The following is a 16,136-nucleotide window of genomic DNA, read 5'->3' on the forward strand; positions in this document are numbered from 1 at the left end:
AAAGTATAACATGTCTTGTAAGACTGTGAACAGAAAGTTAATCAAATTCACTGTGCATACTCTAAATAAAATGAGCTTTAAGATCAAACAGCTACCTGCAAGCTGTAAGATCTTGAAATGGAGCACAGAGCAGTCCTGTGGCATGAAAGGATGAAAGCCTTTGTGGCTACAGACTGTGGTTTAAGAGTACACACTTTGCGGTCTAAAAATAAAAAAAGAGGTTAAAGCTATTCATCTTGTAGACTGGCAAAACTACCAATCTAAGCAAGAAATTCACTCTCATGATATATTTTCAGAGAGGCAATGTTTCCTCTGAACTCCACTGACCTGGAGCAAATATAACGCAGGAACTGCTGGTTAAGTTGACCACACTGCTCCTTTCAGTTGTGATATTGCCAATAAAACTTAAAGACAAGCACTTGGGTTTAAAGGCCATCAGATACAACATTATTAAATGGAACGTAAACAAGGTCAGCAAATTCTTGCTGATCTTTGAAATTACGTTTGAGCTGTAGCAAAGGCCAGGAAGATGCCCTAAGCACAGACCCCACTAATTGGACTCACAGAATACATCCATAAGAGTGAACTGCTCCCTGAGGCCAATGGGTGTAGCAGAATTCCTGTCCACACAGCTACATTCCCTGTTCCCTCCCACCTCAAAACAGGCTGGGCACAACAAACTGCCTATTGAGATCTGTCACAGCCCGTAGTCATCCATTAACTGTGCCTGGGCACTGGCTGGAAAAGTCATAATTGCACAGGGCTGAAATTACAATAGGGCCTGGCTGACATCATAACGGCACATAGGCTTGGTGCTGGAGTTCAGATCTGTGCTTTGGCCCTTTTCAGTAAATCAGTGTAGCTGAAACATTTACAATGTTGGAAGATAGTATATTGCTGTAGATGGAGCACCAGCCCTTTAACCCAGGGATTCCAGACTGAAATACTTCCAGCAATCTGATCTTGTAACAGGACTTTTGTTATAATATCTTCAATAGTATGAAAGGGAGATCCATATGTTTAAAAGGGTTTTGTGGGTTTTCTTAGGAGTTTAAAAAAGACCTTCTGTTCTGTCTAAGAATCCTTTTTACAAACATCAACTTAAATCCTACCTGCAACTTCAGTCAAAAAAGTGCCTCGAAAAAAGTACAAAAATACAAATCAGATGCCGTGGTGTTCACAAACTCAGTGACTAAAAGACACCCCTGCAGTTCTGGGAGTGCTGGTGCCCACACTGTGACTGCAGAGAGTGAAGGAGGCAGCGTGGACCAGAACTGAGACAGCTGGAAGGTGATGCCCTACAGTGATAAAAGTAGTCAGTAGGACATCCCAATGAAAGAGTCATGTCCAAAATTCAGTTTCTTCTGCTATTTGGGACCTGTTAGTTATGTCATTCACAATGCAATTCATAAGCTACTGGTACTCTTCCTCCTAAGGTGAAATTTTGGTTCATGTTCCCCGCACTGTCCATCCATCTGTTGTCAAGCCACAACCGCCACAACACAAAGATTCAGCTCAGAGGCTCTGGGCTGCAGTCTGGCAGCTGACCTCACAAAACTCAGCAGCTCTCAAGGTGTTCTTGCCTAAATCCTCTGTTTTTAGGCTCATACAAGGCAGAGAAGTCATCAGGGCAAAGGAGTACAAAATGTCCTGTCTTCTCAGGCAGGACACCAGGGATTTCTGCCCTCACCTCTGGAGTGAGTCAAGACTATTCAGGCTGGAACACCAATGTCTTCTCTTTCTTCCAACCCTGAGCCTAACCTCTTTGTCTGTTCTGCTGCTTGTTAAAGTATAACCTCTCCATCTCTCCAGAGCCCTTATGTTGCTACCTTACAGAAACCACTTGAGTACACCACACATGGACGGAATGGGGATATGGATGTACCCACTAGAGCCATGGTGCCTATTGCATTTACTGTACATCAATCATTTTCTCCATCCTCTTGTTCCACACCATGTGCAAACACTTCATCTACCATCAGCAAAAGCAGTTTGTGCTACAAGAAACAGTCAAGCTCCTGTTTTCTCAAGCTTCTTTTCCATCATTCTGTAGTTACTGCCTCTTTCTTTCCCTCTTTTTCTTAACGTTTCATCTTCTTGATGAAAAGAGAGTGCACCTTGTCATTCAGAAAATAAAATCTTAAGGTCAAGAAATCCATGTTTGTGAACTGCTACATACCAGACATACCAGGCTTCCTAATTGTTTGGTGAATGTAAGAATTACCCTGGTCAGGCCACAGTGGAGTAAATCAGTGCACATTCTGGGATTCACTGGAAAGGGCACTGCCTCAATATAGTTATTACTGGTAACAGTCTCTCAAGAACTCTCACATTGATATTGTACCATGGCAAGCAATCTAAATGACCTGTCAAGATGATCATTCCAACAATAAAAAGACACATAAACCAAGTTTTCCAAAATTCAGTCACAAATATCCTGAAATGAAGCATTAATCTATGGAATTCCTCTGAAAGAACATAACTGACTAATATCCTTGATGCTGGGTTTCCAGTGTTCCTAGAGTAGCGTAAGAGCTTATTGCAGCCCCAAATGTCTTCTCTACGAAGGTCAACTGCACTGTAGTGCATTTATGACCAGTCATTTTCTATGTAGTTTCCAGAGAAGCATTTGAGCAGACTGTGCATTTTTGCCTCAATTGGCTATTCTCAACTAAAAAATTGTTTTAGAGATCCTGAACAATAACACAGCCCTTGGGGAAAAAACTTCTCTGCGTTAGCCATCCGTCTGTCACCATGAATGATTACATCCAAGCATAAAATTTAATGGGATTTCTACAAAAATGAGTGACATCTGCATAGCAGTCAGGTCCTGGCTAACTGTCATACATTTGTCATCACTGAGGCTTTTGTCCTTTATTAATCCGCTTTCAAGAATGCCTGCTGTTGGAAATGGAAATGCTTTTTAGCAGTCAGCCTGCAGACTGTGTAAGAGCACACATCCCAGAAAGCATAATGACACATTGTCATGACTAGGAATGCATTTAAAAGGTTTAAAAAACATGAGAGAACACTGACAGCAAAATATATTGAGAATTTAGTGGAAGGCATCTGTGTAAATATATTTTACATATTTTCATACAAGCAAGAAGCTTGTTCTGTTGCCTCTAATACAGTGGCTAGAAACTCTTTAAGAATATTCAGTGTGCTTGGGAGAAATATCATCACAGAAGAAAAGTACTAAAATATTTCCCTTTAATTTTTTTTGTGCTTGGGACCATGATATAATTCCAGGCCTAGGGCTGCAACCCAAGAAAAGCATATGACTGTATCAAAATCCCAGCTTTCCTTTAAACTTTCCCTCATGGCTACAAATAAAATATTCACTAGTATTTTCCTACATCAACAGATAGCCTGAAACAATAAATGATGAAGATTGAAGATCACCCTATTTTATTAAATTAGCCCCAGGACTTGCTATTCTGAGGCGAAGACCTGACCTGGTGCTTCCCATCAAAGAACAGTGAACATTAGTGGGAAGGCGAGAGTGCTGAGGATGCCTCTTTCTTCCATGTTTCCTCCCAGGAAGGAAAGCAAGACTTTTCAACTGCAGATGAAAATGGGACTCTAGAAGGCCATGAGTCACAGGATGTCCATGAGGTGGCACCATCTTTTCCCAGTTTGTGACTTGATGAAGGGTGCTGACAAGAGCGAAGACAAGCCTGCTGAGCAAGCAGGACAAGGGAAGAGAATCCCAGCACTGAAGCTGCTCATTGACACCAGAGAAGTGGAAAACCTTGTTCTTCCCATAGCCCAGAGCAGTACCTTTGGCTACTACAAAGAGGATTACAGTGCCTTGTGGAGACAATGTTTCCACATACATCCATAACACTAAACTTCGCTATTTTCCTTCCATTCCTGGAACTGAAACACCTGAAATTAAAAGGTTCATCTTTTTTTGTTTCTATTACTTCTAAGTGTCATATGTTTCCAGCATTTTAATGTCAATTGATTAGTTGCGTGTAGATCATTGCCACGCAAACAGAGGCAAGTAAATACTGTAATTTGCTTTCTCTTTTAAAGGATTCAATGTCTCTTTCATGCTGAATCTTTATAGCCCAACTATTACAAAACCCTGACCATACTGTTGTCATAGTTCACGTAAACATGCTTTTGTTGAAAGTACATCAGAGGAAATATAAAGCTGTTTGCAGCTGAAAATGACAAAAAATAAAATTCCCCAAAACTATCCCAACAACTACAAAAATTTCATTAATGTTTTTTTTTAGCCTTTGATATTCAGATAAATTTGTTTCTACTCATAGACTAAGGATTCCAGCCAGCAAAAGATTTGATTGCATGAAATAGCACTGAAAAAATAATAATGCTGAGCTCAGAAATCCTGGCTACAACTGCCACTGCAAATGGAGACACCAAACTGGAGTGTTTGCCACCCTGATCCACATGTGTGGAGCTCTGACAGTTTATCAATTGGGTCCGCAGGACTCACTACAGCTCACGGGAACTGAGATATCCAAAGGACCTGCTCCGCTACAGCTCACGATACATACAAGCAGCTTTAGGCTCCCACAAAAGTGGAGGAGCAATTACTTTCTATTAATAAAGTTATTTCCGTCATTACCCTTCCTGCAGTTTCATTTTGGGAGAAAGTGGACAGTACTGTATTTCTGATTTCATCAGCCTCCATCTGTGTAGGAGCAGAGGCAAAAAATCAGCCTTCAACAACAGGGGGATGGAAAAGCATCAATAGGGTCTTTGTTGTCTATTAAATCCAGATTTTTAATAAGTAATTACAGTGATAAATAATATTTTGCAGAAGTATTAAGGCCTGTCTTTCAGGACTTGTATAAGTTTTAAGTATAAGAAACCACAAGAGAGATGTTTATTCTGCATTTACCCATGACAGAGATGCACATTTTCCTCTAGACATCTGGTGACAACGACTGTGGAAGAGCATCCTGAACCAGGACAACCTTGCCTCTGATTTAGTTTGGCAAATGCAAATGAACATTTTCAAACACCAGTAATATCAACATCAAGAAGAGTTAAAGAAGAAAACTGGGGTGTGAGTGGGATGTTATAGCCACACTTTTCTTTGCAAAGGCATGTTTGCTACCAGAGGCCTGACTTACTGGATCAGTCACATAGCCTATAGAAATAGTTCTTAGCATATTGTCATTTGGTGCAGCTGAGTGAAATAAACAGTCTTTTCATTTCTCGAGTGAGAATCTGTTGTGATTTTTTTGATCATTCTTAATGGAAACATAGTAGTTATCAGCATTCAAAGTATTTGGGTTTGAGTTTTGGTTGTTATTAACAACTTTCAATCAAAAAGTTAATGGCCTTCCACCAGGATTGTAATCCAGGCAGTTTCCCTGAATGACTGAATTTTAGAAAAAGGATGAATGCTGTATTATTGATTTAGTTATTAGTAATATTATTGCTCTTCAAGAAGCACATCCACCTGTACTTCATTTTGATCACTGTCTTTCCTGCCGACAGGTCTCACACAAAGAGAAGATGCAGTTACGATTGTTTGGTTCAACCTGAATGCTTCTTAAAGTTGCTCCTTTTTTCCTTTAATTTTAGGTTCAGAACAATTGAAGATTTTTTTTTAACATGTTTCTGTTTCTGTTTCTTCAGCTGTCACTCTGACAAGTTAATTGATACTCACCCATGCAGCATTTAAAGAGTAAAAACAATCACAATCTACTACTAAAAATCATGGAAATGAGGTACCTCTGTGATGTAGTAGTGTGCGTATTAACCCTTGGATTCCACAGACATTGAACTCCACTGGGACCCTACAGAATGCATCTCCTCTGTTATTGCTGCTCATCTGCCATAATGGTGTAGTCTGTTTGATTATTCACTTTATTTCCAGGTCCTCCTGGTCCCCCAGGGGTTGTAATAGTGGAGGAAATTACAGACACCACAGCAACACTCTCCTGGAGTCCTGGGGCAGACAATCACAGCCCTATCTCCCTCTACAACCTGCAAGCACGCAGTCCATTTTCTCTTGGCTGGCAGACCGTAAAAACAGGTGAGAAAAACTTTCAAACAACACAAGTAGACTGTTCAAAACTCCTGCTCATCATAAAAATAACCTCTGGCAACTGCAGGAACAGATACTCTTAAGAGAACAATGATAAATAAAAAGCACTGATTTTTTTTTTCCTTTATTCATTTTTTTCATGTTACTTAGCAACAGCTCTGAAAGGACAACACAAAGACACCTGTTATGATGCATCTATGAATAAGCAGAAAACTCTCCCCTATATCCTTCAATCTGTGTCTTTTCAGGAGTACCACAGTGCCAAAAATCTAGCGATGATTTCTGACATATTAGATCCTCAATGTCATTTCCAGAGCCCCCTTTGTATCAGAAAGTCCACTTGCCATTCACACACTGCATGTGAGCTTCAGATTTCTAAATCACCTACAAATTTCTTTACTGTCTCCAGTTCCAGAAGTGATAAGTGGTGACATGGAGTCTGCTATGGCTGTTGAACTGAACCCTTGGGTGGAGTATGAGTTCAGAGTTGTCGCAACCAACAAAATTGGGACTGGGGACCCAAGTGCACCATCACGAGTGATCAGAACCAACGAAGCAGGTAAGAAAAGGATAAAAAGATTAATTATCCATGATTTGAAGAAACAAGAACTATTTTGACATAATAATAGAGCTGTTCTATTCTCCTTGGTATATATCTGTGCATTCAGTCATCACTGTTCTGGGGTGATATTCTTTGTAATGGGGAGGCAGTTTGTTTTAGTTACAGAAACACTGTTTAATTTACGGAAAGTTCAAATAAACCCATTCCCTGATGTCTTACTCCATCCAGGCTGCCTTACTCTTCATTTTACACTTAAGCCTTTGCTGCCTGCCCTCTGGTCAGCTTCCACTGCTCTTCAGTTGTAGACTTCTCAGTTTCTTCACACAGCCCCTCCCAAGCAGCCTCTCCCCCTTTATTCTTCATAACTTCTCTCCTTGAAGGTGCACAGATTTTTATTTTTTATTTCAGCTAGATAGAGAAGCCATGGGAAGTTGCTTAATTTGTGCTCTAGTTGTTCCTTTATCATGGACACTCTACCATGAACTGTTAGCACATTTAAAGAAATTTCATTATATTTCTGACTGGGATAGTACTGCGGAGGCCCATGAGAAACACTGTATATCCTCCTTGGGTCTCCTGAAAATTGCAGTGGTCTCACAAAGTTTGGAATCATTGACAGTAACTTGAGCAAAATGCAGGGAGATAAAGAGGGATTGTGAATCTGAGAAAAATCCCTAGGCAGCTAGAGCAGCACATTTTAAGAGGCAGAAAGAGAATGAGATAGGGTTTGCATCTCAGAACTCTTTCAGGTTATTCTTTATTCTTAGGAGGCATAGAAAGTTTTGGTTTTGTTTTTATGTTTCTTCAGCTGAATGACTTGTAAGTAGTTTATTAATCATACAGGAGAATGCCAAATTCAAAGATTCCACTTGAATTTGAAAGTATAACTGATTTTGTAGTTGTAAATATTCTAATGAATAACGCAGTCATGTTGCATTCTGTCTTCTCATTAAAGGAGTTTATAAGAATTACAAGTGGCAATGCCAAAATGTGTCTGCCCCTCTCATTCTGAAATAAAATTCTAATCTTTTAAGATATGTTAATCTTGTGCCTCAGCTCCATAGTTCACTGGTCCATGTATACACCACCCATAAACATTCACAGAAGAACATTCAGGCTGATTTTCTTAGACAGAACCACAAAAGCAGCTGAATAATTTGGGCTGGAGAGGATCTCAGGAAATCTCTAGTCCAGCCTCCTGCTCTAAGCTGAATAAACTGACTTTAGAACAGGTTGCTCAGGACTTTGTCCAGTTGAGTCTTCAAAATCTCCAAGAAGAGAGATCCTCTCTGGGCAACCTGTGCCTGCAGTTCACTAATGTCATTGTGATTTTTCTTTCAATATATCTAGCAAGAATTCCCTCTGTTTCAGCTTGTGACCACTGACTCTTACCCTCCCACCCTGCACCACTATGAAGAACCCATCTCTGTCTCCTCAGTGACCTCCCGGTAGGCACTGGGGGCTGCTGTTAACTCCCCTAAAGCCATCTCTACTCCGGGCTGAACAAGCCCAGCACCCACATTCTCTCCTTATAAGGCAAGTGCCCCAGCCCCACCACCCCAGTGGCCTCTGAACTTCTTCTAGTCGATCAATATATTTGTCATTGTGGTGCCCAAAATCAGATGCACTATTTTGGATGAAGTCTAACAAACCTATCTTCAGTTATAAGACGACATATTTTTTTTTCTCCTTTAAATGACTGTGTAGTTGCTAGCTGATGTTAAATTCCACTGTGCAATCACAGAACTGCAGTGAGGTGATTTGATTCCCATTCATGCACATGTAAGGATTCTTCCTTTCTAACTCTCCACATCACCTTCTGCAAGTTCTCCACAGCGTGAAACTCAGTAACTTTATAGCAGTTGCTTCAGATGCTACATACTTTGTTCCATTAAGAAAAGGAGGAAAGGAAAAAATAAATAAAAATAATTATCTACTTTCATCTCAAATTACTTTCAAAAAAACTTTATTTCACCACCATTATTCTTTCTTTGATTACGTACCATATTTCATTGATAGTGAAAATTGTGCTGGACCCAAATGTTTTAATGACTTCTCTATTCAGGTGGTACATATCGGAGAGGACACAAACATCCTGGAAAAAGTTTATCCTCTAATAAGTTGCATCCTTGGGATTACATTCTTTCATATTTATAAATATGTTCCCAGTTTTTGAAAAGATGGTTTTGGATTTTAATCAACCAGTTGTATTTAAGCTGTGAGCAACTGAAGTTTGAAAATGTTGGATTTCATCTAGTTGTCACGTTTTTAAGGTTCCTTCTTCTTCTTCTTTCACATCATTTACCTAGGGCTGTGTTTACTAAAATGTATTCGTACAACTCTACTGAAAGCCTTCTTTGTGCACATCCATTTTCAATAGTCTTTTTGATAATCATTGCAACTTTGCATCTGTAAAAATGAATTGATAAATCATAATAATATTCAGTAAAAAAAAATACATATGGAACAGACAAAGCCTGCAGTATGCGATGTATTTTCACCCGGTGACTTGTATTCACTTCTGGGTAATATTCTACTATTGCTGCCATTGGAAAGAACAGTCTTTGACTCAACTAGCAATGATCTGTACTCCAGTACATGAGGGTCCTCCTAAAAAACAACACTGTAGCTGATAATAATGCAGGTATTCTTGAACAATAAATCAATAACGTGTTAATTCAAAGAGTGGAAAAGGCCACATGAGATGTTTACTTGCACTTTCGGATTCCTAGTTAGGAATACATCTTGCTATAAGAGTTACAGCTTCACAAATGTCACATTAGAAGGAAGTGTTTTGTAGCATGACATTGAAATACAGACAGGTGCCAGTAAAACAACTTAACATCTTCAGAGAAATTGAAGCTGAATTTATTTGGTGTGTCTGCTGAACATGGCGTGGTACAGCAGAAGTCTGTTGCTATCACCTCAATTTCAAAAGACCTTTCTTTAAGGAAAATGTTGAGTTTCTCTTCCAGTTGTGATTGATTTGGGTTTTGTGTTTTGTTTGAAGGCTTTTTTGTTTTGTTTTGTTTCTTTTGTTTTTTTTTTTTTTTTTTGTTCTGTTTTATTTTTTAATAGAAAAAGATAGATGCAGTTTCTTTTTTTTTTTTTTTATTCTGTAGAGGAAATGAGAAGACAGGAGTTACAATAAAATGTAACTTCCCAATTCATTAGAACCTTCAAAGAGTTGCAAAGTCAGAACAATAACACAATGGACCCTGCTTTAAACAAAGAATCATTCAAACAAAAAAGCCCTATTGCACATATAATTCTTCACAAAATAGTATGCTGCTTGCAATTTTTAGAACACTCCTGAAATGCCAGAGGCTTCATGATCTGCTTCATTTAAACAGCCAGTTTTTCCTAATCTCCAGATATTCCTGAAATCCAGAGCCTCTTTAGCTCTGTCCTCTGAGACAGTTTTCAGTGATTGTGTGAATTATCAACCTTGGTATAGTTTTCAGATGCCAAAGTCAAAAAGACAGGAAAGCTAGTAATAGTTTTCATTTGGTTTCCAAATTAGCACATTAATATATATCTTAGTGTACCAAGTGGTCCAGTATTTTCAGAATCTCTCTATGATTCATTTTTCGTCTGAAAGCTTCCAGGGAAAATCCCTATTAACATGAGCTCCAGTTCTAATATCATAGACCTGAATTCTTCACAGAGATGTATGTGAAAGGGCATCATATTTCAGAAGGAACATGGCATCAACCTGTGTACTCATGACCCAGACACAGCAACCTGGATATTTGCAGTGATTTGAGATGTCGACCATGAGTGTAAACAGGCAGGCTGCTCCTTCACCAGGTAAAATCCAGAAACATCAGTCTTCCAGTGGAGAAGGTGCCTGTGGCTCATGCACAGATGAGAGCTGAGATCCGCAAGGCTGAACGATAGCTGTGTAGACAACCCGCAGAGGCAACAAATGTGTGATTCTGCTTCCATTATTTTATACTGAAGTGGAAATCTGCATCTGTAATTTAACAGCACAAGCTAATTTGACTGGAGACTAAAGACTTTTTCTCTCCCCTCACCTCCCTTACTTTATCACTGCTTCCCCAAGGTAGTAACAACATTTTATATTAGTCCATTATCTAAAAATATCCACAGAAACAGTACCTGGGAAGGTGTAAGGAAATCAACAGAATAATAAACATGTTTCTGCTTGTTTTAGTTTTCTGATTAAACCCTAATCTTGTTACTTGGTTCATCTTTAGTTAACATGATTGCTTTTCATAGCTACTTTCATCAGAATGGATAATACCACAGTTTTCTGGCACATCTAACTTATAGCCAGCTGCTGCATTACTGTCAGTTCTAGCCTTGATACATATTTTACAGGTCCACAAGGTGAAAAGAGCCAATAACATGAATTTAAACATGTCTGGCATTCCGCTAAGGCAGTCGGGCATTTGAAACCTGGGGGCAGAGCATCAATTACATTATCTATTCATGGGGAAGCATGGGGAGAGAGAAATTGAGCAGAATCAAAGTTTAACCTGTTAATCATGCATGCAAACTCAATTTTATGAGGTAACGATGTAATGCACTCTATTAGTAGCAGATTGTACACAGACTTTATTTTTAATAAGTCCTTATTTTCCATTAAGTTGCTCTTATTCTCAGCTAGAATTAATTCATAGCATAACAAGAAATGCCTGTGTCCCAGGAAAAAGTTACCTGTTTTACACTGCTTTTGTTATTAGGGTTTTTTTTGTTGTTGGGGCTGTTTTATTTGTTTGTGACTGTATAAAAGATGTTTCAGCTTTTACCATTAACATAACTATTTTTGATCTAGAAAAAATGAATACCTTGTTGTACCTGTGACATTTGGAGATGATTGCATGGGCTACTAAAGACTTCATAGAAAATGTATTTTTCCATAGGGGAAAAAAAAAAAAAAGGAAGAGAAAATAGACAGTAATCATTGACTGCATGGGTATATTTAGAACCAATAGGCTAATAACACATAATATTGCATGCTCAAACTAATATGTAGTACATATTCACAAAGAATGCTACTAAAAGACATAACAGAAAAGCTAAGTAATTGGTTCTCTGGCACATATGCCTCAGCATTTGAGATGTCTGTCTTATATGTGGTGATTTGGAGGTTTTTCAGATTGAGTCCAGCAGCCAAACAACACTATTATCAGTGAACAGAACTGCATTCTATCTCCTACTGAATTACAAATATTAAAAATACAGAGGAAATGAGAACAACAAAAATGCAGATCCTAAGACCAGTTGGGGCATTCTTGTTTTCCAGTAGTTGAATACAGTGTATCATCCACTTCTAACACACTGGCACAGTCTACATTTAATTTCTCAACAGATGAGATGTGAAATGTTTTCCTGGGGGGGTGGGAGCTTGAGGGCTGGCCTTTCACACCATGAAAGGGTTTTCATTTAATATTCCTCTGTTTCCTAGATGTGTACTGCAGGAGATCTCTCTCTCTCTCTCCCTATGTACATATATATATATATAGAGAGAGAGAGATGTGTTCAGATAGACATATAAAGGCAAAAAGCTGAAAAGAAAAAACTGTTGAGTGTGTTGTTGCTTGGGTCCTCACATTAGGAAGTTCTATCAAGCTCAGACAAACCCTTTTCTCCCTACCCAAGTGTTTTCCACAGCTAATGAGTTGATTTTCAAATCCCATCTGTGTCTTAAAAGATATAAAAAACTCTATAAGAAATAAATAACTGCAACTGTACCTTGAGCAAACACCTTAAGGACTAAAGCCAAGTTTAATAATTCATCTCCCCCAAAAAGTGAAGCAATATAAAGATTTTTATTCATTTTGCTTTATTTGGTGTTTCAGAATTTAAACACAAATATCCATATGGAAAATATGTTCATGAATATAGGATTCAAGAAGAGTAAGAAAAACCTTTTGATTAAAATATAGAATTGGGATTTGGAAAATCTAGACTCAATTTCTTATCAGAAAACTCACTGTAAATTTGGGCAGCTCGTGTTAGCATTTCTTATGCTAAAAACAGGAGGTCAGTAAGACACTTGCTTCTCTTTGTCTTCCCTCTATCTCACTTATTCAGATTGCAAAATTGAAGGATAGGGAATAATCTAGCTACATGTTTCTACAGCAATACTAAAATCAATTATAAACTTGGCTGACACATACTTTTGTTCTGCACAAAATTAAGATGTTACAAAATTAAGAATCTGTCATTTCTCTTCATAATAAACAAAACACAGAGAACTGAAAAAGCCACTCAAGTTTTATTTGCAAAAAAAAAAAAAAAAGAGAAACACTTCAAACTGATTAATTGCTCATTCAATAACATTTTTTAAATTTCTTTACAAGATTGGAATGTTAAAAAGAGAATGAACTGTTTTTCAAGTACTTTCTGTTTTTCCAGGTTCAATGTGACATTTTATTTTCCTTTCTAAGGAAATCTAGTTTAAAAGGCTTTTCCAGCTCACTTGTTGAAGTAAAAATGGGGAGAATAAAACTGATTTTAAACAAAATGTAGATTTTCCTTATTTAGTAAATTAGAAGCAAAATAATAATTTTGGATAAAAATTAAAAATTTATGTCATCTCTAAACAAACAAACCAAAACCAAAATATACTCATTTGTCTTTCCAGTTTTAATTTTTCTATTAAAAAAAAAAACAAACAAACTGAAACAAGGATCAAATTATACCTCTTTTTAAAACACAAATGACTATGTTTCATTTGTCTTGTCAAAATGAAATATTTAATAATTTCCAATATTTTACCCAAATATGACTACCCAAAATCTTTGAATGAAACAATCTACCAGAATCCACAGTTTTCATTTAAAAAGAGAAGTTATATATATATATTCTGTCAGCCAGTCAGCCATGCAGAGTGAAGAGAGAGGAAATTTTACAACTCTAAACCAAAAACCTAATTTAAGCACCCTAAAGCACAGAGCAGTTTTCAAAATGTTGGGCACAGTGGAACTCTGGCAAAAAAGCTAACATATACCCCAAATGTTCATCGTTTCATAGCTATAGTGTTACCTATTACTTCCAAAAGCTTTCCCAAAATTTACATTTAAATACAGATTTAAAATATATAGGTGGCATTGTCAGCATTTTTCAGCACTTTATAACCAATGCTCCCATACAAAAAGCCCTCAGAAACATCAGTTCTGTCCATACATTTTGTCCTAAACAAAACCCACTGATTTTCATATGTATTTCTCTTGTAATTATAAGATACACACAAATTATTAAACAATTGGCCGTGGCTTCATGTTTAAGCTTTACCTTTCCATACCACCTTTCCTTAATTTATAGTTGAAGCATATTGTCAAATGTCAAATAGGACTGCTGCGGGCTACATTCTTTGTGCCTGCTCTTAGAGAAAGCATTAAAGGGATTTTTTTTGTTTGGTTGGTTTGGGGCGATAAGTTTTAAATGCTTAATTACACTTTCATTTTCAGCATATGACAGTATTTCCATGAAAACAGAAAACAATAAGAAAGAAAACCTGCTGTCTCTCTTCAAATCAAACTCCTGGCAAAGTCACTTCAAGATTTTTGTTTGGTTGCCTGAAGTGGATGTTTGGACACCAACGTGTTCTAGCATACACACATTATTTACAATGAACTACATCTAGGTACCATGTATTTCAGAACAGTTTTTAGTACTACTTGTTGTGAGCATCACTGGAACAACGGAGAGACCTGGTTTTTAAGACCCAACCTTACCAGAGGCTGTAGAAACAAAAGAAAAGAAGAGCTGACCTGATCCCAAAGAATAAAATAGGAAGCAAGTGAGAATAGGTAGATGGCAAAGGGACTAATGAGAAGGCTTTAATGAGAATTACAGACATAGGATCAAGCTAAAAATAGACACATTTTATGATCATGAAGACCAGTTTTAATCCAAGGAGTGAATCACTTTCCAGTCAGTGACATTCTCTCATCTTCTTGTTAAATGATAGAATCGTAGAATAGTTTTGGTTTGAAAAGAGCTTTAAAATCATCAAGTCCAACTCTTAACCTAACACTGCCAAGTCCACATCTAAACATGTTCCTAAGAACATCATCTACACATCTTCTAAACACCTCCAAGGACTGTGACTCAACCACTTCCTTGGGCAGTGTTTTCCAATGCTTGACAACACTTCCAGTTAATAAATTGTTCCTAATATCCAATCCAGACCTCCCCTGGCACAACTTAAGGCCATTTTCTCTCATCCTATCATTGTTACTTCTGAAAAGAGACTGACGCCCTCCTCTCTACAACCTTTGTATTAACACAGCAAAGGGCTTTTTGTTACTAGTTGGGTTGTATTTATTCAGGAATAACAACACTTAATTTCTCAGCTTTGATAAACACTAAAGAAAATGGGTTCTAATGTCCTTGTCCCCCGGACACATGGATCCTGGGAGCCAGGTTTAGTCATCATACTTGTATATTATGTGCAAGTGTACCTCAATGAGTGACGAGAATTGACAGCTTAAAGATTGAGAAGTCACTAATTGCAAAACAATAAACTTAGGCTATGAGTGAGTAAGTCTGGATATAACACTGATAAAAAGGTGATGCTGCTGAAATGGTTGCTAATGCATAACATCAGTGCCTGGCAAAAATGTTTTCTTTTAATAGTTTTCTTCACTTAACAGTTACTCATTTGAAAATGTCCCCCTCTAACTGTGTATACTCTACTTTGGTGCAGAGCAGAGGAAATTTATTACTTTGACACATTTATTCTTTTAATGGTTATTCATTTGAGAGAGTTTCACTGTGTGAATGTACATTTTAGTTTGGTGCAAAAGAAATTCATCGTTTTGACAGTTTTATTCTTTTAACACTTATTCATTTAAATAGGGCTTCAGTCTGCAAAGCTGTTAACAAGAAAACTCTAGAAAGAGGACACTGCAGGTTAAATGAGTCCATCACATTGGATGCCTTAAAGGAGTACAGTACAGTTGCTCATCAGTAATGTGGAACCTACATAAAAACTTCATTTATTTTTATGACTTAACCAAAAAATGTCTTAGGAAGGCAAGAGAAAAATGGGCGCTAAACAAGGTTTAAATATGCTCCATTAGAGATGGCATCATAAATTTTGCATGTTAATTAACTGGCAAATGATTCTTCATCTGCATTTTTTCACTGTAGAACATTCATCCCAATGGTGCATAACAATTGTTTTTATTTTTTTTTTTTTTTTTTTAATCCACAGGAGAATTCTGTTTCTGAAAGGAAAATCTGATTAACTTTTTGCCATGTAAAATCAAGTCTTAGTTTTAGTAGGTTTATGCGTCCAGTCACTGGAGTCTAAACAATCCTCAACATTATTTAGACAGTTATATTTGGATGGGATGAACCACCCCCAAACTCTGCATTCACTGGAAAAGGAGCATGGGCCTGGATACCTGTTTTCCCACTGGCTAAAGTTAAACTGCAAAGTAATTTGATCATCTGATTATACAGAAGTCAAGAGTTGTCAGCAGAGAGTAACTATGAAAGATATCATTTAGCACGTGTGTAGCAAGACAGATGGAAGGGAGGGAGGAACAAAAGAAGGAA

At 37.6% G+C, this 16,136-nt stretch overlaps 1 protein-coding gene across 4 annotated transcripts in view; it reads left to right on the plus strand.

Moving 5' to 3' along the window:
- CNTN5 (contactin 5) overlaps positions 1–16,136 on the plus strand; it is a 706,531-nt gene that overhangs the window by 661,170 nt on the left and 29,225 nt on the right. For all 4 annotated transcript variants that reach the window (XM_065043870.1, XM_065043985.1, XM_065043938.1 and 1 more), the window contains 2 exons: positions 5,864–6,022; positions 6,444–6,593. In XM_065043870.1, the coding sequence (XP_064899942.1) occupies positions 5,864–6,022; positions 6,444–6,593 (309 nt within the window). The remainder of the gene's footprint in view (positions 1–5,863; positions 6,023–6,443; positions 6,594–16,136) is intronic.

Source organism: Columba livia, chromosome 1, assembly GCF_036013475.1.
Source record: "Columba livia isolate bColLiv1 breed racing homer chromosome 1, bColLiv1.pat.W.v2, whole genome shotgun sequence".
NCBI classification, from domain to species: Eukaryota; Metazoa; Chordata; class Aves; order Columbiformes; family Columbidae; genus Columba; species Columba livia.